Consider the following 22745-nt stretch of genomic DNA (forward strand, 5'->3'; position numbering starts at 1 on the left):
GCTTTTTCAATTCATATTTTTATCTTAATATTATATTTAAATGTGTATTTATTTATATGTAAATATTAACGTAAAAATCATACTTTAATTATTTTTAATTGCATTGTACCATTTACTAATATATATATATATACACACGTGTGTGTGTAATTTTAATAAAATCAAATCATTATCTGATCGGATTACTTTTAATATTGTATTTATTAAGACAACAAATTGCGAATTCCGATCATTATCATATTATTAGATTTTTCTTTCCTAGTGGGACCAATAAATGAAAGGGCTTTTCTCATCAGTATCCATAAATCAGGCTGATGGACATTAAAGATGAGACTATATCAAATATTCAATATCCAACAACCCTAAGGGTCTAAACCAATATTAATATCAAAATGTGATTGATCATTAATATACCAACTATCTCCTTTATTTATTTATTTTTATTTTTATAATTTTTACCCTTACAAAGAAACATCATACGATATCTACGTGCCAACATCAAGAAACCACTAATATATCAAAGAAAACGTTAGACTTGAAACCTCCCACAATAAGACTAACACCCAATAAGATTAATAAAAATCTAAAACTTTTAAGGGTATCAGAAAAAGTAGTCAAGATATGAAAATACAGCCCAACAAACGATATTTAAATCTAGCGCCACCCAAAATAGTCAAATGAAAGACCTATCAAATCACCCAAAGATCCCATGGCATTTGGCTAAGGCAATCTATAATCATTACTTTGTGCTTCAGAAGGATCCAATAATAAATGCAACAAAATGCACCACCACACACGAAATCCCAAAGCACTCACAGCCAGGTCCAGAATACGTTTTCATGACGTCAGCTATGGCGTCATGGTTTTCCAACCGACACAATGGCCGACCACCGATGAATCCGACCATCACGACACAGCAGGCACCATAAACATCGACCACCTGTAAATGAAACGGGATAAACAAAGGCAATCGCAACCTCGAATCCATCCAGCAAGACTTTCTTCTGGATTAACTAATATACCTACTAAAAGTGGGACCAATAATGAAAGAAATTTCTTGTTAAATAATTCAATCTTAAATGATTAACTAATATTATAGTTTTTGACAGCAATATCATTAATTGTTCTTCATAAATAACCTCCATTATATATATTATCTACTTTCCTAAATAATTCAATCTTAAATGATTAACTAATATTATAGTTTTTGACAGCAATATCATTAATTGTTCTTCATAAAAAACCTCCATTATATATATTATCTACTTTCCTTGATAATTTATCTTAATGCAGCAGCTTTCTAGATCAGAATTACACCACATCAACATCATCATCATTCAGTTGTTGGAGCTTCACTCTGCTTGGATTTCACGACCCACTCAAAAGTTCATTGGAATCCTTTTACAAAAATGACCATATATATATATATATATATATATATATATGATGTGCAGTAATGGTCACGGTCGCAGTATCGGTCGCAATCATAATATAACTGATTCGGATAAAATCAGTATAAATTGACCAATACAGGTCGCATATCGAACGATCATAATATACCTGATTCGGATAAATTCAGTGTAAATTGACCGATACAGGTCGCATATCGAACCTGAAAAATGATTGTGTATCACTCTATCAAATATGGGACCAACAATTATTATAAATTGTTGGTTGCCAAACATGGCTCGAAGACAACTTACATATATATATTTAGTATGCAAGCAAAATTAACTGTTCACAAGAACAAAGTACAAATTGTGGTCTCAAGGTTGTGGCATTAGCCAAAGAACCTGAACTAGGATACCAGACACTATAGGTTTCCACAAACGTACCAAACGTATAGAGTTGGATTGCCACCTTATTCATGAGAAAGACTGGGTTGATACAAACTTCTCATGTCAATTCTGCTAATCAAATAGCCCATTTATTAAAGTTCTTGGGAGAGATCAATTCCAACATCTGTGACAAGTTGGGCATTCATAATATTTATACTCCAACTTGAGGGAGACCGTTGAGACTATCCTCGAGAACATATCCAACGCATATCCTAGTTCTCCATATCTATCTTGTAACCAATTTTCTCTCTTTATCATTCAGGCAACCAGCTCAAATATATTGGGTATCCCTTCCTAAAAATTAATGAAAATAATAGAACAAAGAGCAACAACTAAAAATCCCGTGAAAACATGGGCAAAAGTGTGTGTTGGCTTTATCATTTGAAAATAATAATAATAATAATAATTTTTTAATGGTAAAAAATGTAACACAATTGTTCCTCAAAATTGAAGCGTAAGACTACTTAGAACTTAGATTGCCCGAGTCAAAAAGATAGTTATCATTTCGCTAAAGAAATTGAAAAAGAACATAACAAATAAATGTAGCAATAAATAAAAGTTGCAATAATTTTTTTCAACTTTAAAGAACATTTCCAACCATCTTGGATTCTTATACCGAAGATGTTCTTACAAGTGCTAGACCTATGTCATGGCAAACAAAAAAATTTCACATTTGAATATATAATTTGGATTTAAAATTTTGATGCAACATCCAAAAAAAAAAAAAAATTGAAAAGAAAAGAAAAAAAATGAAGGAAAAAACCGGATGGGCGTAACATAGAATCCTCCCCGATGCCCGAAACCATTTCAAGCTCTTCAGAATTGCGAAACCCTACCTCTAGATCCATATTGTTGAAAAAAACCTTATTTGAGCATTAGATGTATGAATTTCTTTTCCCACCTGATTTATCTTGTGGATTCTGATACTCAGACTATATGAGCATTAAAAAGCTGGAAACCACTTTTTTCTCAGCTGTTGAAGCCAATTTAGTGGAGATCTAGAGCCTTGTTCTTGTTGAGATGCTGATTCTTCTTCAGGACCAGTAATTTGAGAATTAACCAATTTTATATTAAGGTCATTGCCATCATTATGCTCGGATTCCTTCAGACTAGACTCCGGTTTAACCTTTATCTTAACTGGTTTGCCAAGCTTCGATTTATCTTCCAATCGTGCTATTTGAAGAGCCTTGGAACAAACTGGAAAACCCTGATCATCCCAGGACTCCAAGATTATGCCAGAGCCAATGCAGGTTCTTTCCTGGTAGAAAGCTGCAAATTGCCCAGCCGCCAGGCCCTGATCATCTTCAGATATGTGGACAACTGCAACCTCATCACCATCTTCACCAGCTTCCATTGTCAAACTGCAATTGTAAAAACCAGGGCCATGTCGAACCTGAAAAAAAATAAAAAAAATTAGACAGGTGAACCTGGAGTGCTGCATCAAAGACAAACTCGAACCATTGGGAACTCAAACACCATAACTGGACTCATAGCATGTCTAGGCTGTTGCAAGGTCATCAGAAGATGAACCCTAATTCAGTGCTAGAGAACAGTACAATAAGATAATACCAGGATATCCTCTTAACATATTTTTATTCAAAAAGGCGAGGCAAAATAAATCATCTCATCAACCAACAATTTTTGTTAGATCACTTAACTGGTGGTACTGTGGTAGTGTGACGCAATTTCAACGTTAACAAAATCAGAAGGTTTTAACACTGGAATTAAATAAAATAAAATAAAATAAAAAAATAAAAAAAAAAGGAAAAAAAAAAGAGCAATCTCTCCAGCAATAGTTTTGCTTTGACTAAATCAGCAAGTCTTTTCCATGTTTTCCTACGTTATAGTAGAAGAAAAGGAAAAGGATGACATCCTTCAGGATATAGCTAGTTATTTGTTGTATAGATCATTTAGGTACACACCATAAGTTCAGGGACATCATAAAAAGTTTCAGGTACTCTCAATCTGAAAATTTTCCACCAAAATTTCATGTATTACATTTCTTACTTGTAGGAAATTCAAGCAGTCTCAATATAAAGATAAAAATAAAGCATGAGATCCTAGGATAGAGGTATTTATTTATTTTATAGATACTTTAGGCGCACACCCAAGTTCTGGGAACTCATAGAAGTTTCAAGCAAGGTTCGTAGTTACGGTATCGGTCGCGGTCGCGGTCGCGGAGCAATGGAATCGGGCTTGTATCAACGTTACGTAATAGAATTGGTTCTCACAGTCGAGAATTTTTTTGACCTTGCACATAAGGTCTAAAATGCATTGATACGCAACATATTTCAATAAAGATGGAGTTTTAGTAAATTTTTATTGATTTTGTTAAGATCATCTACCACAAATAATAGCCTATTCATGAAATTTGAGTCAATGTCATCATTAAAAAGGCTTAGTAATTACTAGGGCTGCAAATGAACCGAGCTGTTCATGAACAGCTCGGGCTCGGCTCGTTAAAAGCTCGGCTTCGGCTCATTCGTGAAGTAAACAAGCCGAGCTTGAACACATTTTTTAGGCTCGTTTAGTAAACGAGCCGAGCTTGAACAATGCTGAGCTCGGCTCGTTAGGTTCGTGAACAAGCTCGTTTACTAAAGGGCCTATTTTTATTTTATTTTTTCAAATTTTATATAACAATTGTTTAGGCCATTAGATATAAACCCAGTCCAAACATCATATAAGTTTGTAAGCCCAACTCTATTTAACTTTAGGCCCAACTCCACTTCAACTATAACCCTATCAATCTATCAGCCTTATCTTTACGTCACCGTTGGATTGCATTTGTGAACCCTAACCATATACAGCCTCACATATCGCGCAACATTATTTCTTCTTCTCTTCTCGGCCACGATCTCCAAATCTCTGAAATCTCCGGGATGAAACCCTATCAATATGCAGCCGCAACAAATCTTGCAGCATCACTTCTCTAATGTCTTTCAAGTTTCGACCCAACATCAATTCCTCTTTCGTTTACAGTTATGAAATCTCTCTCTTGGGTCCTGATGTCTCAATCCAGATTTAGTATTAGCGAGATCAGATGAAGACGGACGTCACTGAAAGAGATGCAGCATGTTCTTCCATCTTTGAAAGATATAGATCTAAAGTTTCTGGTTTTCTCTATCTTTATTTTTTATTTATTTTTTTTTTTTTGGGATTGAATGCGAGCCCGAGCCAAGCCCGAGCTCACTGAAAAATTGACAAGCCGAGTTCGAGCCCGGTTTGGCCAAGCTCGCATGAGCCCGAGCACCCTCTTGAAACTAATGAGCCAAGCCCAAGCAAGGTAAAGCTCGGCTCAGCTCATTTGCAGCCCTAGTAATTACACTTACCAAATTAATGAATAAAAATAAAACTCAATTATGGAATAAATGAAAATTGATACCATAGATAACAAATGAGAATTTAAAAAAATAAAAATTGAAATTTAATTAAAAATTTAAAAACAAAATAGAAATTTTAGTAAGGGTAAAGTGCCAAAAATAAAAAATAAATATTGTTATACGCCGAATGTGGAAATACCGAAATACCTAAAATGCAATTAAGACAATAAAATAAAATAAAAACACTGATTTCAATTTTTTAGAGTATATTAAGGGTATTTTGGGATTTTTATAAATAAAAAAAAAATTTTAAAAAAAGGTCAAAATTGGAGGTCAACATATATTAGGGGCAATTTGCACCTATTTTCAAATGTTAGGGATTTATATGCACATACTAAATAGCAGGGGTGTTTTTTTGCACATTTTTTATATTGCAGGTTGGTTTTTTGCACTTTACCCTTCTAATAAAATAAAAAAAGTATATGATTTTGTCTGCATGTAAAATTAATGTTCTAAGCATTGTAATCCTCAAGCTTTGTTGGTTGCTGGAGAAAGCATATGACTAGACCATGAGCTGCTCAGTCTATTGTTATGCGTATAGGACTCATAATATTATCGTTTTGAGGATTATATATGATGACAAGTCCATTTCAACTTGAGAGAATCTATTAAAGCTTTGTACAATGTGGTATGTGCTATCAAATGGCATGGATCAGTTTTTAAATACTCCTACATGAATGAGATCAGTTTTTAAATACTACATAAATGAGGTTTTAAAGAGCAGAATAGACTTTCTTATGTCCCACAGCAGGTATTGTTAGAGGAGTAAGCGACCAAAGAGTAGTATAAAAGGATCGGGAGGCACTGTAAAGATTTATTTGGGCAGGCCCAGCAAATACCTGGTGTGATGGGATGGGCCAATCAGGCCAGTTAAGTAGTAAAATTCACTTTTTAATAAATGGCCAAAACCAGCCGGTTTTTTGCCGTAACAGCCTTTTTGCAAAGAGAAGCGGTCAGTTCTCTATGGACTGGCACAACGGCACTCACCGGTATACAGGTGAGCATCGGTATCAGCGGCTTTAAAAAGCATTGTGAACCGGCCGGTCGGTTCGCCGAACCATGATCTCAAGTACTCATCTGAATATTTACCCAAGGAGTTAGAAATTACATTTTTTAAAACCATTATTGAAAGAAATCCGCAATATGGCATTGTCAAGGATGCAGGGGTCAATAATGGGAAAAGGACTTCTTTCACAAGATTTGAAAAGAGAAGAAAAGGATGAGAATTGGAACTGAATCTTCTACCTTGCACTGGAGTTCACTGATCTGGCTCGAAGGTGAACCACTAAGCCATTTCAGAGATCCAACGCGGAATAAGCGCCTTCTTTTGTCAAATGAGAAATAGTTTCTGGAAACAAAGACGACATTGTTCTTAACATCCTTCTCAACAACATACCTACATAAGATGCATTGCAAGTACTCAGAAAAACCTTCAGCAATATGGATGCCTAGGTGCACTTTTTAAAAAATAATAATAATAATAATAAATGAAATTTAAGGTTGGAAAAAATAATTGGCCAAAGTCACCATAACAGTGTTATAGATGCTTCCATGGCATCTATAAGGGAGGGTGTGTTAAGGGTTACAATTCTTCCTGTTGGCAAAAAGAAGGTTCAAGCCAACCACCGAAGGATAAAAGACATACACAATGATAAGACTAATTGAAGTTTAAAAATGATTACGTTATGACCAGAATCACTTTATTTTAATAGTGACTGAATTAGCAAGCCATTTTATCTGATTGTATTCCCATAGGACAATAATGTCCAATTTATAAGAAATGATTGCAGTAAAACCACCACTAAATTTATTATGAATTGAAATCCGCTGATATTATTTCAAACTCACACCAGGATAGTTGTTCAATTAGAAGTAACCAAGTTCACTTTTGTTTCGTTATGACCATAACCAGTGTCATCATAGATCTACGAAAAAAAGAAAAAAATAATAATACTAAAATAAAAAATACTAGCCTACTTTATGGAAGAAGCCAAATAATATAATTGTGAGAGAACAAGAGAAAGAGAGTATACCAGGGGCCTCCAGGAAGTCGTAGACCTTGCCGTTGACCAATTGTGTAGAACCAAAAGCCTCGGTGTGTACCAAGAAAATCTCCTGTCTCAGCTTCCAATATAACACCTTCCATCTCCCCAATGTGCCTTTCAACAAATTCACTAAACTTTATCTACAGAAAAAAACCAATTCTATGACATTAGTGTTAGAGGATTTATTTTAATATTAAGGGTAGTCTTGTCTTTTCCATCTTTTTAGTTAGGGCATATGTTTTGTGTATATATATAGTCATTGTAATACAGAATATAACACATGATTCAATAATATAGCATCAGTTTTCTTCAAGTTTTCAAGAAGCACTCCAACTTACAATTTGTCAAATAGAACACTATAAGAAACCAGAATGAACACGGCATTTAAGGTAATAGATTATAACATAATATTTCAACACAAAACAATTCTAGAATATAAAGTATATCCTTATTGGCAAGTTTGGGCACATAACATTTTTCTAAATTCTTCTCGAGTAGAACAATAAAATAAGTACAACATTTTAACGCTAAAGTAGTTATAGGACTGAATTAAATGGTACGTCAATTGAAATTCAAGGGATAACACTTTTTCTACTATTATATACATGTGTCTATGAATGTAAATCAGTTGTTATGGTATCTGGAAGGTATCCTCTACAGTAATATTTGTAATCACAACATACCTTCCCAAGGAAGCATATTCCTTGTGAATCCTTCCTATCCTTGTTCGGTAATCCAAACTTTTTGGCAAGTTTTCGGACTTCATGCTGCAGATAGTTTGACAGATTAAAACTGTAAATATGAGAATGAAAGATGTATTTTGGAGCTCTGCACAATGACATACATATTCATAAGAAAAAAACCATTGCTATGCAAGTCCAATTTTCCCTAGAACTCGAAGAGCAGAAAATGATTAAGAACAAGACTGCACATCTCCATAGAAGCCAACCTTGTATAATTCCTATAGTTGGCACATCTCCGTAGATCGGAAGATGCACCGGTTAGGAGAGGAAGGGCTGTTTGCCTAGAAGGTAAGTGCCGAAGAGCCAGACCAAACTTAAATGGGATGAAGTAATTAACAATGATTTTAAGAAACAAAATATTGTAGGAGACGTGGTGTATAATAGGAAAGAATGGGAAAAGAGAATGCTGTTGCCTACTCCATCCACATGGGGCAAAGGCAAGGATGATGATGATGAGTTGGCACATCATCTCTCATCTTCCATTATATTTTACTCCTACAATTCTCTAACTGCCCCTTCTCTTCCTCCACATGAGCCATGACCATGCACATTCAGTATGCACCATTTCTAGTTTCTTTAAAAGAAAAGGTTGTTGCAAGATGACATGTCTATGTTTCTGCAAATTACATAATATGGAAGTTCTAGCACCTATTAACAATGAGGCAAGGCATCAAAGAAAATAGTTGAAATATGAAGCTCCATGAATTAAAATATCTAATGGTTTTCATCATTATTATACAAGCAAGTCTGTAAAGCAAGCCTCTTTTATTATGTACAACAGCATGTAACTTTCTCCCACCATACCCTGTTGAAATAATTTTAACTGTTTAAGAACCATAAGTCATTCAGCAGATTCTCCCTAAGTTCCTTGAACTAGATATCTAGTTCAAGGAACTTAGGGAGAATCTGCTGAATGTCTTATGGTTCTTAAACAGTTAAAATTATTTCAACAGGGTATGGTGGTTCCCAAAAAGTGGCATCCTTTTTGGGACAGAGGGAGTACATGATCTAGTTGTGAGTCACGGTTCCCAAAAAGCGACATCCTTTTTGAGACAGAGGTAGTATAAACCAGCTACAAGATTACGAGAAATACACATCATATAGATAATAGATATTTGCACACATACATACATACAGACATACATACATATATATATATATATATATATATAAGATTATAAGGTAAAATGCTTGCATGGTAATAGAACTCGTCCCACCTAACCTTTGGTATACATCCAAGAGGGAAAATAAGACGTTTAAGCTGGGCCTGTGAGAGATGTGAAAGAAAGTAGGTTTGATCCTTGACCTGAAACACAAAAAGTACAAATATAAAAAAGCAAGCGATATGCAAATGACAAAGTCCGTTGTAAGTGCCTATAAACACCTCTAAGAGAAGTGCAATAACACAATATAAACACATTAGCTCTAATAGCTTTAGATTGCATGGACCAAACTTATGCTACTATGAACTTGAGAGGACAGAAGGTAGACTTTGCAGGAATCCAAATTGGCCACCCTACAGTCGAGCATTTCAAGAAAGAGGTATCATGGTAAATTTTGTTACAGTATAATTTTAGTCAATGACCCCAAACAAGAGAATTTTAAACTAGAATGGTAGATACATGCTTTCAAATCCATGGGCTTTAGGGTAAACAGAGTACATGATATGCAACTTCAGTAGCAGGCAAATTGATGGCAAAATGCTGAACAAAAGTGGCTGCACCTGTTATTTTTATCAACACATTCCTTAGGGGGGAGAGGGGGCTCTAGGAGGATACTACCCGTGGAATTAAAGGTGGAGATGTGGTAGAAGTGGTAAGGGTGTCAGTGAATGTAGTCCCTTTTAACTCTAGGTTGATGAAGGTAGGACCGGAGGGTGGAGGGTGGAGAGCGGAGGGTGGTTTGGAGGAGAAAACACTAGGGTCATAGGTGTCTCAACTATTAACAGTATGCCCTTAGTAGTAATTAGTCCCACAGTGAGAAGTACATGTAGAGTTAAACTTCTTCCAGGAAGTAGGGACGTATGGCAGACATTTGGAAGAAAATCCACTTCCAATATTATTGTTTGGGGGGGAAGGGGGGAGATTTTTAGGAAGTGCCAGAATGGGTGTAGAATAAGGTTAAGGGAGTTAGCAAGTCCCTTGGGATTTACCGTCATTCAATGAACGAAGATTTCATAAGACTCTTTCTCAGACTTTAAAGATGATATAAAATTCCTCAACAGCTATGAAAACTTCTCGGACTTTAAAGATGATATGTATATTTGCTTGATTTACTCTTCAAAGGGGGTGGCATGGCATACTGGTCAAATGGGAGGGCGACTCCATGTATGTCTCAATTGGACAAGTTTTTGGTGTTTCCAAGGGGAGAGGAGTATTTCTCAGTCTTGCATGCTTATTTTCCAAGACAAATCTTACACCATGTTTCATTTATGTTTGACTGTGGAGGTCCTTGAAAAGGAAAGAGTCCATTCAAGTTGAAAAATATGTGGCTCGAGAAGGAGAAATGTTTACCAAGATGGTGAGTGATTGATTGGTGGCAAGGACATAGCGTTAAGGGCTTGATAAGATTTATGTGCACTCAAAAATATAAATGTTGGAGGAAGATATCAAAAAATGGAATGGTGACAGTTTTTGGCAATGCAGAAGTTACAAAGGCTCCAGCTTTGTGCTAATCAAGACATCTGAGGAAAGAAACAACAGGGCCTTCATTGGGGGCGCGGAGGACTTGAGCTTTGGGGCAGATTAAGGCATTGGATGAAAAGAAGCAACAGGGGCTGAAGGGGTGAGTGCTGGAGCGGCTGAAGGGGTGAGCGTTGGAGGAGCAGTATAGTAAGGAAGGTGAGAGATGTCTACCCTCTTCACCTAATAAGGTGTGGCACAAGAGGGTAGGTGGATTTTTGAGGGGATAGCTTTCTCCCCTAAGATATAAATGTTGACTTTTGCCTACATCAATTTTTTGGATTCTAGAGTGATACTCTATGTCATTAGATTCTCGGGGAGGGTTTGTGAGAAATTTATAGTTTTGTTATTTATCTTGTTATATAGTTGTATACCTTGCATTTACATGGGTCTACAACTCGTTAGGAACCTTTTAGTGGTTTAAACTTATCAGAGAGATATTGGCATTGAGCCACATTTGACAAACGCACTCTCGTAAATCTCTGAAGCATGCATGAAAGCTCGTCTATAAAGCAGCAGCCAACTGGAGTAATACATTTTAACTTTTTAAAGCCTTTAGGTTTATTGAATTTATTTTTGACCATACATAAAGAAAATTCCAACACATCCTTTTATTCTCCGTCATTTAATTCTCTATGAAAAGATAGATCTATTGTTTCAAACTTCCTTTTTGGCTAATACTCCTATCAGAAGTACCCTAATAGTTCTACTGTAATATACCAAGTTTCTGTTTAGTCCTCAAAACTAAAAAGGACTCTTTTTGCATCATTTTTAAATCAATATTTTTTTTTTCCTTTCTTAAAACAAGTCCAATCATATTGATGAGTGGTAGGATATTTAAATTGTTGAGGAAGGGGTAGGAGAATAAGTAGATTCAACTTAAATAAAAAGCACCTTCATGGCAATCTCTTTCATAAAATTTGTCCATAGAGTCCTAGAATTCCTACAACATCAAACTTTAAGGAAGCTCATGATCAGGAAAGTTTCATTTATATGACTCAAAAAGTAAATGAGTTCCACTTATCAAAAAAAAAAAAAGTAAATGAGTTCCAAATTTATATAAACTCCTCTGTAACAAGTTAAATTCATTCATCATAACAAGAATGGCTAAGATTTATCAAAAATAGGTACCATGTCTTTTGATAGTTCCAGAACAGAAGGCCTGCCTATTTTATCTGTACACGAGTGAATAACATTTGCGTAGTGTCCCGAAGCAACATAGTCGAATTCCATCTCACTGATTGAATTCATGAATGCACCTGATAATACAATAGACAAAGGGTAAAAAAAAAAATGAAAGATAAATATTATTCTACAGTAGCCAAAACCACATACCAAACTTTATTCTTGTATTGCAAAGGACATCTGGGTTAGGAGTACGACCACATCGATACTCCTCAATAATGTATGACACCTGAAATATGGACCAGAAAGTTGTGATTTCATTTAAAGACCTCCTCCCCCTTTACCTATAAGGGATAAAGAAAGAAAACTGAAATTAAGCTAGGCAAGGTAACAGATAAGAAAACTATATAATACAACAGTGGGTTAACATATCTAATAGAATGCTAAAACTTGTTATTAACAGAAAGTTACATAACGAGTGATAGACTTCTGATTAATAAGAAACGTGAAGTCATATAACAGAACTATAGAAAGCAAACTTGTACATACCACATTTTTCCAATATTCATCTGTCAAATGCACAACTGCCAGTGGTACATTGACCTGAAACCAGATGTAATTTGAATTTAGCTGGATGAACAGTCTTCCATTGAACTAACCTAAATCATCAGATTGAAGTTTAATTTTGACCATGGCGCACATACATACATATATATATACATATATATATATATATATATACATATATATATATATATATATTCTCTTTTGCAGAGCTCGTAGCTTGACTTCAAAATTTCAATGCAAGTCAATTGTTGTCCTCCAGAAATTACCAATTATTGTATGGAAAAATAGAAAGTGACCTGATCACAGACAGCTCTTGCAAACTTCAAATCATCTTCCCATGGACATTCAGACCAAAAGTTTTCAAAGTCGTCCTACAAAAAAATCCAATTCAGACAGCTTCCCAATTGCTCAACTAGATAAATATATACGTCAATCTTATACAAGAGTGGCAAAAGATTGCTAAAATCAATATAAGACAAGCAAGCCAATAGGACTATACCAATTGAAAAAGATGCCAAGCTATTTCAGGAATCACTTAAAAAAATGGGGCACTTAGTTATAAACAATGCAAATGAAAACCCAACCAAATAAATCTTTAATGACGCCATCAAAAGTTGCAAGGACCAGATAAACCTAATGATAAATTTAAGAAAAAATTACACTCACACCCCTTCACGAAAGCTTAAATTACACACCGTATCCTTGTGTTTCCAAAAATTACACACAATACCCCTAACAGTTATACTTACATGACATGAAGAACCCAACCGCGACAGTCAAACAGGTGACCATTAAAAAACGATGACATCAGCATATAAACAATTTGAAATGCTGATTTTTCCCTTTAAACAAGTAAACAGACAAAAAAGATCTAAAGGGTTTCACAATAAGACAAAATTGCCCAACTTTATTCTCTTTATAAGCTAACTAGGAAGCACGGACATAGGACACAGGTACAACACGACACGGACACGGCAAATTCCAAAACAAAAAGGACCCAGACACGGCGGGATAGGGCAATGAAATAATAATATAATATATTAATATATATAGATAGATTCAATAAGTTAAGCAAAATCCACAATACCATAACTTGTCAAAGAAAAAAAAGACTACGGGGTCGTTTGGTAATGTTTTCTATTTCCTGTTTCTTGTTTCCAAAAGACTGAAAAACACAAACAAGTCAGATAAACATGTTTGGTAATATTATTTTTATTTTTTGAATTTGAGAACATGTTTCCTCAAAAGCCCAATTTTTAAAAACCAAAAAAAAAAAGTTGTTTCTACTTGTTTCTCACCTAAACATGGGGAATATGTTTCCAACTTATACGCACCTGAAAGTCTGTCATTTATATCTCTCTCCTCAAACCCGTTTTCCCTCATTCCATTCTCTCTCTTCTTCTTCTTCTTCTTCTTCTTCTTCTCCCCATAGCTAAAAAACACCAGGTTCCTCGTGACACGAGATGAAATTAGTTCCATCAAACACACTCAAATTTTCAAGAAAAACAATTAAAACACGATTAAGATCTTCCCAATTTCAACCAAAAATCCATATCAGATGAAACAAAATAAAGATCCAAGCTCAGGAAATCTTCAAGAAATTCGTTGGTGCTTAGGCATATTAATCTGGGTGCGCACTTTGGATCTGTCTTTTCTTTCCATTCTTTAATTCAATTGAGTGACTAACTTGGTAATAGAAGGGAGACTGAACCAACCTGCTCTAGGTCTTTGAAATCCAAATCATGCCTTTAACCGCAAGAGGAGAAAAATATATATATATATTAAAAAAATTAGAATTGCCTCACTCCAATTTTCTTGTAGGTTTACAGTATTAAAGCAATTATTTCATAATTGTATGTATACATATATGTGTATATAATATGTAATGCAGAGTTCTATAAAGTGATCATCAGAGTTCTATAAATGATCTTCAGAACAAACTGTATGATTGTGCAAATTGTTTGGAACAATAAATTAATTTAGGTTGGAAGGCATGGAGAAGAACGTGAATGGAGATCTGACCGAAGGTTTTTTAATTTTTTTTTAAACTGTGAAGTGTTGGCTCCTCAGTATTTTATGAAACAAATATACATTACTAAACATGTTTATTGTTTCTTGTTTACAAAATTCAACAAACAAATTAATGTTACAAAACATTATTTTTTTTTTAGACAGAAACACACAGAAACAGAAACGCTTAGAAATAGAAATAAAAAATAAGGAACAGATAATTGTAAACGTTACCAAACGACACGTACATTACACAAATACTTCAATTCATCATTCAAGCAATTAAGAACCAAACAAACTTCTAAAAAAAAAAAAATTAGACAAATAGGTTAAATAAATTTCCAACATGTTCCAACATTCAACATTCATAACATAAAAGCCACAAGTTCAATAACAGAAAACCTACAACATGTTCATCTTTCATCATTGATCACTTAAGCTCAATAACAAAACAAACAAAAGAAACGGGAAAAAAAAACGAAGAAGTGGAACTCCATAATCTTCTTCATAGAGTTGGATCTTCCAAGAGCTAATCATCATTTCCATCACCCACATCAGTACAAAAATATTGGTGCCTCAGAATTTTGATATAATCAACACCACCTCCAAATCTAGTTCAAGTGAAAGATTTGCAATCTCAAGTATTACACTACCCTCTAAGGAATCAAATGTGTCTCCTCCAACATCCCACGTCTTAGTCTCACCCTCCTTATATCCTCCAATCATGTCTTCCCATTGAGACTTTCTCGACCACCTTCCCTCTGTCGTTTCCCAACTTGTGAAAGGCATGAACCTTTTCTGGAGTACGGCCGCAAGGCCAAAACTCAAAGGAATTGACGGAGCCAAAAAGGCTTTTATTTTAATCCAATACAATCACAAAAAGGTTGTCTTTGTTCGGGTTGTTGGCCGAATCTAACTCCATTTTCTTATCAGCAGACCAACTCTGTTCAAGAGCAAATTGGCCTTCTTCATTATCGGCATTTCTATATGATGAAATAGTTCACCAATTCAGTGCTTGATTTGTCAAGTCTTCTCTCTTTCATCATTGATCACATAAGTTCAATAACAAAACAAACAAGAGAAGCCAAAAAAAGAAGAAGAAGAAGAAGTGGAACTCCATAATCTTCTTCATAGAGTTGGATCTTCCAAGAGCTCATCGTCATGTCCATCACCCTCATTGGTAAAAATTATTGGTGCCTCTTAATTTTGATATAATCGACACAGCCTACAAATCTGGTTCGCCAAGTGAAAGATTTGTAATCTCAAGTATTACACTACTCTTTAAGGAATCAAATGCGTCTCCTCCAACATCCCACATCTTAGTCCCACCCTCATTATACTGTGGAGTATTATTTGATAAAAGACGAAGATTGGAGTGTACAAAAACCAAATCTCCGGCTCTTTGTGGTGTTATCTTGTTCCTCTTCAAAGAGTGTATAGAAGAATATGTGCTCCAATTCCTCTCACAACATGAGGAGGAACAAGGATGTTTCAAAGCCAAAGATTGGACAAGGGGTATTGAAGCTCGATAAGAAACCCACCAAATTCCCAGCTCCATAAGTCCTCTATCCTTTAAGGAATCAACCGACGCAAATTCTCTACAATCTGCCAAAATATAAGCATACTTCTCTTTAGCCTATCATCTCTCCTCTGCATTAGTTAAGTATTTTTTTTTTTTTTTAAGTAAAAGTGTATTAGAAAGCATTCAAAAGGGGGATGCGTCCCAAGAGCCATTAGTTAAGTATTTTTGGAAGCATTTTCCCCTTAAAGTTGAAATCTCTTCATCTCTATGTGAAGGAACACGGCCCTCTAAAGCACAGACACCCCTTTGGGGGGGAGGGGGTATTTAGTGGGGTTTGGGGGGTCCCGTATCTATGTTTGACACGAGCTTGACACGGACATACGTGTCCAAGGCTCGAACACCTGTCCGACACCTCGTAGAAGTATCCTAGACTTTTTATTTTATTGGAGACGAATCGAACAAGTGAGACACGGAGGGGTACATTATGTAAAAATAATAATAATTAAAAAAATTAAATGGCATACAGACCTAATGTAATTTTAAAACTAAAATGTTTGGAAAACTAAAAAAGCACACACCCAAACAGATTCTTCTTTCACTCTAAGCGACGTGCCCTAGCAGGTTAGCCCCAAAATTCCCAAAGCCTCCGCTCTCTCTCTCTCTCCGACGTCAACTACCGGCGACTCCACCAAGTTGTTCGTCCTCATGTAGTGAGAGGAATTGAAGCACACCATTCTTTTATACCCTTCAAAGAGGAACAAGATAGAACCACAAAGAGGCGAAGATTTGGTTTTTGTACACTACAATCTTCGTCTATTATCAAGAAAAACTCACACTACAATCTTCGTCTATTATCAAGAAAAACTCTACAACATAATGAGGGTGAGACATGGGATGTTGGGGGAGATGCATTTGATTCCTTAAAGGGTGGTAAAATGCTTGAGATTGCAAATCTTTCACTTGATGACCGGATTCGGAGGCCATACTATTTACCTATGAGAGTGATGGAAATGATTCATGAAGAATATTATGGCGTTCCACTTCTTTCTTTTTTTGGCTTTCCCTTGTGCATTTTGTTATTAAACTTATATGGTCAATAATAAAAGATGAACATGTTGGAATTTTTAGTTATTGAACTTATGGCTTTTATGTTATGAAAGATGAATGTTGAATATGTTGGAAATTTATTTTAACCTATTTGTCTATTTTTGTTTATAAGTTTGTTTGGTTATTAATTGCTTGAATGATGAATTGAAGGAAAGGAGACCGCTATTGGATCATTGAAGTTTTCCATTATTAGCACCCTTTTTTTGTTGGGTCCTAAGGAGAAATTATAAATCCTTGGAGAAAATTGTTGATTTTTTGAACTCCTTGAGAGTTTAGAGCCCCTTTTTGGCCTTGTGTGGCTTTTGAGGGATGTGTTGCCTTTTGAACGCCTTTTTTAATAACATCGTCGCTGGACATGGGCTTGTGCACAATCCCCACATTTCGAGCTGGGGATTAGCTTTGATACCATAGGTCGAGTGGGGGATGGTGTGTAGATATTGTCCGCTTCGCACACTCTTCGTGCTCACGATTTTCAAATCGCGCTACACAGTCACGAAACGTCTACAAATATAAGTGTCATCAAACCTCTCCCCCAGGCGATTTGGGACATCACAATAAAATTTTTAATAACCATTGAATCCCTGGCAATAGTTGTAATCCAATGGCATTCTTGAAAAACAACTTCATTGGCTTCGGTATTTTGAGCTGCATAAATGTTTTTCAAAGCAAGGTTGAGAGTATACACCATAAGTCCAAAAAAAATAATTGGAAATTGGGCCTCAACAAGCAATCCCGCACTCCTACAAACAGAAGCATTGCCAATAATAACATGGATCACATTTTTGGATCCAACCTCTTGAATGGTTTCCTTCATCAACTTGGAGATAAAAGAATTTATCCTTGTATTCACCTTTACAATTTACCGCTTTCTAAGAACATAGGCCCATTTATACTCATGGCCATAAAGTTGATGATTGGCCTCCTTCATGGATCTGTCCATCCATCAAAACAATAGTTACACTACTCTCCTTCCACAACTCTTAAATTGGCATTACCAAATTCTCTATGCTCACTTTTTCTTTTTGAATAAGAGTAGTCCTCAACAAGTTGCAACGGGGCGGAACATAGCCACTAATATTATTATTAGCGGCAAAAATTTAGAAGCAAAAATAGTGCAAGTTCCTTGCAAGGTGAAAAGGAAAACCGCCTGAATACAACCTTCTTGCAATTTCACTCTGCAACTCTTCTCAAGCTCTGAGATTAAATGTTTTCTCAATTGCCGAACTACCCTTCCTCTTTCTTGGCTCAAAAGCATCATGCACAATTGGCCCAAATCCAGTTCTTATACTTGCACTTGATGAAGAGCCAACTTTGCCTGAATTTGTGGAAGGTGCCAAAGGGACTTGTTTTGGCATCTTTCTCTTCATTCTCATTTCGGCTTCATCGACTATTCTTTGCATTTCAACTAAATGATCATAAGGTACTTTTTTACATACTTGAATGACGTGACCTGAGAGTTTTAGCAAATGCGCTTTCAACCTATAGAGGCTATAGTAGATCCCTTGAAAGTCATTTGACAATAATTGCATTGAAATTGTACATTTCCTCCCCCTCCTCCAACCCTATCTAACTTTTTACTGTATTTCCAAAGAGGTGTGCGGTCATCGTGTTCAACCCCGTTACCCCACTACTAAAACCTTGCACGTTACTCATTTTCCTAGTAACAAACAAATAAATGTTACAAAATACCAAACAAAACAACAACAAATAACAATTATATATAATTTAGGCACAAAAAATAAAAAGGCTTGATTGATGCTTGGTAAGGGTGTTTTGTGAGCTCCCAATCCCACAATTTTTGAAGGGTGGCGCCCTTTTGTCTTTGAATGTGCTTATGGAGGGAGCGGAATATGAGATTCTTTGACGGAGAGGAATCTTCTATTGGTGCTCTAGAATTCTCATTATCAGCTCTCTTGTTTGTTGGACCAATGGGATAAATTGTAAATCATTAGGGGAGATAGTTGGTGTTTTGGCTTCCTTGGGTTCTTAGAGCCTTTTGTTGGTCCTTGTGTACCTTTTCTTGGATGTGTTCCTCGTCTGAACACCTTTTTTATATAATCTACTTATCCAAACAATAAATAAAGCATAGAACAGATTTTTGCCAAACAAATTTTCAGATCTTTGAAGACAAAAAAATATTCTAAGAAAATTGAACCACATAGATCTTGAAGTCTCAATTTAAGAATCATTTTGTCTTATGTTAAGAGATTGAATGAGTTTTTAAAATGAAAAATTGGCAGAGAGAGAGAGAGAGAGAGAGAGAGAGAGTTGCGCATATTGAAACTATCAACTGGTACAAAGTCTTATTGCCTATACCCTACAGAAATTCACTGATCTTCTATTAGGACTAAAACATGTATTTCACCATTGAAGCTAACCAACAATACCAAAATAGGTTACAGTACTAGTAAATGCTCGGGTTGTTAACATAATTTAAATAAAGAATTAAAATTGTTCCCAATATCTACTGTTTCTAAATTAAATTTATTGAATAGTTGCAATTCTTACAAACTCAATACCCATACAAATGCAATTACTACAAAATTCAATCTTGAAAAAATATATGTAAATATATCTATATATACACATATATACATACTTGGAACCAGATTTTGAGATAGAATGCGGTGCAGCAATGGCCGGCGGCGTGGAGGAGGCGAAGAGCGACGCTGCTATCGACACCACCACTGAGAAGAACAGCGACTCTGAGGCGCTTATTGGGCATCGAACAAGATAGGTAATAGGAATCGAGGTCGACATTGGAGGTCGTAGTGTGTGACGTTTGGGGCACTGTGGAGGAGAGAGAAGAGAGGGTTCTGGTGGTGACGAGTCTAGGGTTTGGGGATAGAAGACGGAGGGTTTTGTGAGGCGAGAGAGAAGGGAAGTGTCTGAAGATGTTAGGGTTTTGGAGAGAGAGTGAGGTGGTGAGGTGAGAGAGAGTAGCCGCTGTTGTTCTTAACATTGTTCATGTGAAATTGTGAGGAAAGTGTGGACTCGCCAAGAAAATGTAATAACGTCTTTCTGCATATGAATCCTTACAATTTATGATTTTCCCATTTAATGCAGTTGACTTATGTAAGAATTTCAAATACACCCCTATTAACATATTCTACACCATTTCCATAATGTTTATATTGTTTTTTCTCTTTCTTTTTCTTCTCGAAAGTTTAAGCAAATTTACATTTTTCAAATTTTCAAAATATACTGTCTCTTATAGGACTAAAATTCTAAACCTCTTTATTTTTTTAAAGGGAAGATTAAACCATTTAAACTAGAGCAGTGATAGGAAAAACTGAACAATTTAAAGTCTGAATGAGGAGCCCAACCTGATGTGGAAACCACGTCTTCTCCAAAATTCTTAAACACGCTGGAAGTTAAAAGATAGGATTGCAATTGGGTGAGTTTAGACGAGTTTTGGGCTAGTAATGAATCGATGAGTCAATAATCTATTATCAACTCATTTCTAATGGGTTATAAAAAATTGGGTGTTGAATGAGTTAGTTAACACACGACCAATCCAATTACCCAAATATTTTTAAATGCAAATTATTTTAATGGTTGAATATCAAAATATATATATATATATATAAATATATATATATATATATATAATTTTTTTATTAAATTTATTAATTTTTTGGTCTCACTCAGTTAAAAAATATTTTCTTTTTATTATTATTTTTTTTCTTGGAAAAAATTCCATATACAACTTACTTTGAGAGAGAGAAAAAGGAGGGGAGAGAAACAGAGAGAAGAGATAATTGGAGGAGATAGAAAGAAAAAAATAAAAAAAATGGAGAAGAGATAGAAAGTGATGAGAAATAAAAACAAAAATAGAAAGATAGAAACAGAAAATAATAATATTAATAATATTAGAATGCCTACACTTGAGTAACATTATAACTATTATGATTGCTGAATAATAAAAAAATAAAAAAAATTTATTTTTACATTAATTTTTTTGATTTCAAGTGTTACAAATTTTATTTATTTATTTATTTATTTTTAGATTTTGTTTGAGCGGGTTAAGATGGATACCCATGGGTATCCACTTTTAACCCACCATTGGCCCTTGAATTTAATGAGTACCCTCTTTTTATCCATTATTGACCCACTTACTTAAATTTGAGTATCCATATGATTTAATTTTAATGGGCGGGCTTAGGCGGTTTAATGGGTATGTGCTTAAATTGCCACCCCCACTAAAAGATGTGGGAAAGTGAAACGCTTTTTCTCTCTCTTCATTCTTTCTCTAGTTCATAAATTCTTCTTCTTTCTTAGATTATGGGGTTGTCTCTTTCTCTCTTCAATTTTACAAAATTGAATCGAATTAAAAAAATCATGGTATTGTAGCAGGGGTATTTCCTAGATAATTTTTAATTTTAGTCATACGAGCATTTATTTTCATTGTAGTCAATTGGGAAACAATATTAATGTTATGTATCCCTTGGTTTTTTGAAATCTATGGGAGAAATACATAATGTAATATGTTACTAGAGAGAGAAGAACGAGGAATAATCCTTGAACATCTATGATATGTTACCAACATATATGTATATTTATGTGTCCACACACACACACACACACACACACACAGATATATTTCTATCTCTGTGTATACCCACCTTCTTCAGCATATCTTCACATTGTCCATGACTCCACGACCTCCATCAGCTTTCATCTTCTTCTTCTTTTTTTTCCTTAATCTTTTTCCTCTATCACAAAGGGTTTAGAGAATTTGATGTGGCTTAGTGTTAGCCCCTTAACTGTGTCCAAGGCAAGACATAGGCATAAAGGGTCATGCCATGTCTCGGTATCACTCTAGCCCTTGCTAAAAACAAGTTGTTTTTCCAAAAGGAGGTTAATGACACATTTGACAATCATAAGGGTGCTCAGATGGGCTGCCAGCATGCACTGAGGGTGGTCAGTGGCATTTTCGTAAATAAAAAAAAATTGGAGTTTTGACTTGAAAATTTTATGGGAGATACTTTGAAGCCTTGGAAGACTGTTGATGAAGACGAAATTCATTTTGGAAGTCCAGAGAATTTAATTGTCCCATTATGACTCTTGAGACATAAGTAATGTTTGTTCTTGTCAGAATTATAACTTTTATTTACATATATAGGGGGTGTAGGAGTTGAAGACCCCCTGTTAAGGAAATTAATATTTTAAAAAAATAAGAGAGGGTTTTTCATCTTTGGATCTTGATTTATATCTAGAAGTGACGTTCTTCACACAAAGTGAGAGAAAACTTAAATAGAGCTTTGAGTAAACCTCACAATTCTTCTCAAAAGTGAATATTCTCACTTATAGAAGTTTGTTCTCCACTCCTTAGGCATCATTCTTCCTTGTAGGTGGATTTGCCTTTAGGAATCACCAATATAGCTCCATGAATGACCTTGAATGCATAGCTTATGAGAGCTCCTTGAAGATGAGTACACTCAAACCCTAATTATAGAAAGACAAAGTATTTGGTTTCACACTCTAGTCCAAAGGCCTACTAATAACACATGTCATACATGTATTTATAGACACATGGAATGGAAATAACAATTATCAATCTCTACAAATAAAATTGATAACTCACGGGCCTCCAATATCAAGTTGGGTTATTCGTGAGAATCCATTGCGCTTACTGATAAGCGCTGAAAAGTGCGCATTTAAACCCCTTAAGCTTGAAAATTCTAGGACCTTATTCTATCTTATTTTTCCGTTTTAGTTTAATTT

General features: G+C 35.2%; 1 protein-coding gene across 1 annotated transcript; it reads right to left on the reverse strand.

Annotated features, from left to right (window-relative positions):
- Positions 1–2368: 2368 nt before the first annotated feature.
- On the reverse strand, positions 2369–20013 carry LOC132311376 (uncharacterized). Its single transcript, XM_059809276.1, has 10 exons — positions 19618–20013; positions 12676–12750; positions 12362–12415; positions 12023–12101; positions 11819–11946; positions 9229–9312; positions 7947–8030; positions 7252–7403; positions 6464–6614; positions 2369–3231 (listed from the first exon to the last, which is right to left on the reverse strand). The coding sequence occupies exons 1-10, from the start codon at positions 19978–19980 to the stop codon at positions 2782–2784; spliced, it is 1620 nt and encodes a 539-aa protein (XP_059665259.1). The 5' UTR covers positions 19981–20013; the 3' UTR covers positions 2369–2781.
- Positions 20014–22745: the final 2732 nt, after the last annotated feature.

The sequence above is a fragment of the Cornus florida genome, unplaced genomic scaffold, assembly GCF_030987335.1.
Source record: "Cornus florida cultivar Cherokee Brave unplaced genomic scaffold, ASM3098733v1 CherokeeBrave_3.0.0_Hap2_Chr06, whole genome shotgun sequence".
Lineage (NCBI taxonomy): Eukaryota > Viridiplantae > Streptophyta > Magnoliopsida > Cornales > Cornaceae > Cornus > Cornus florida.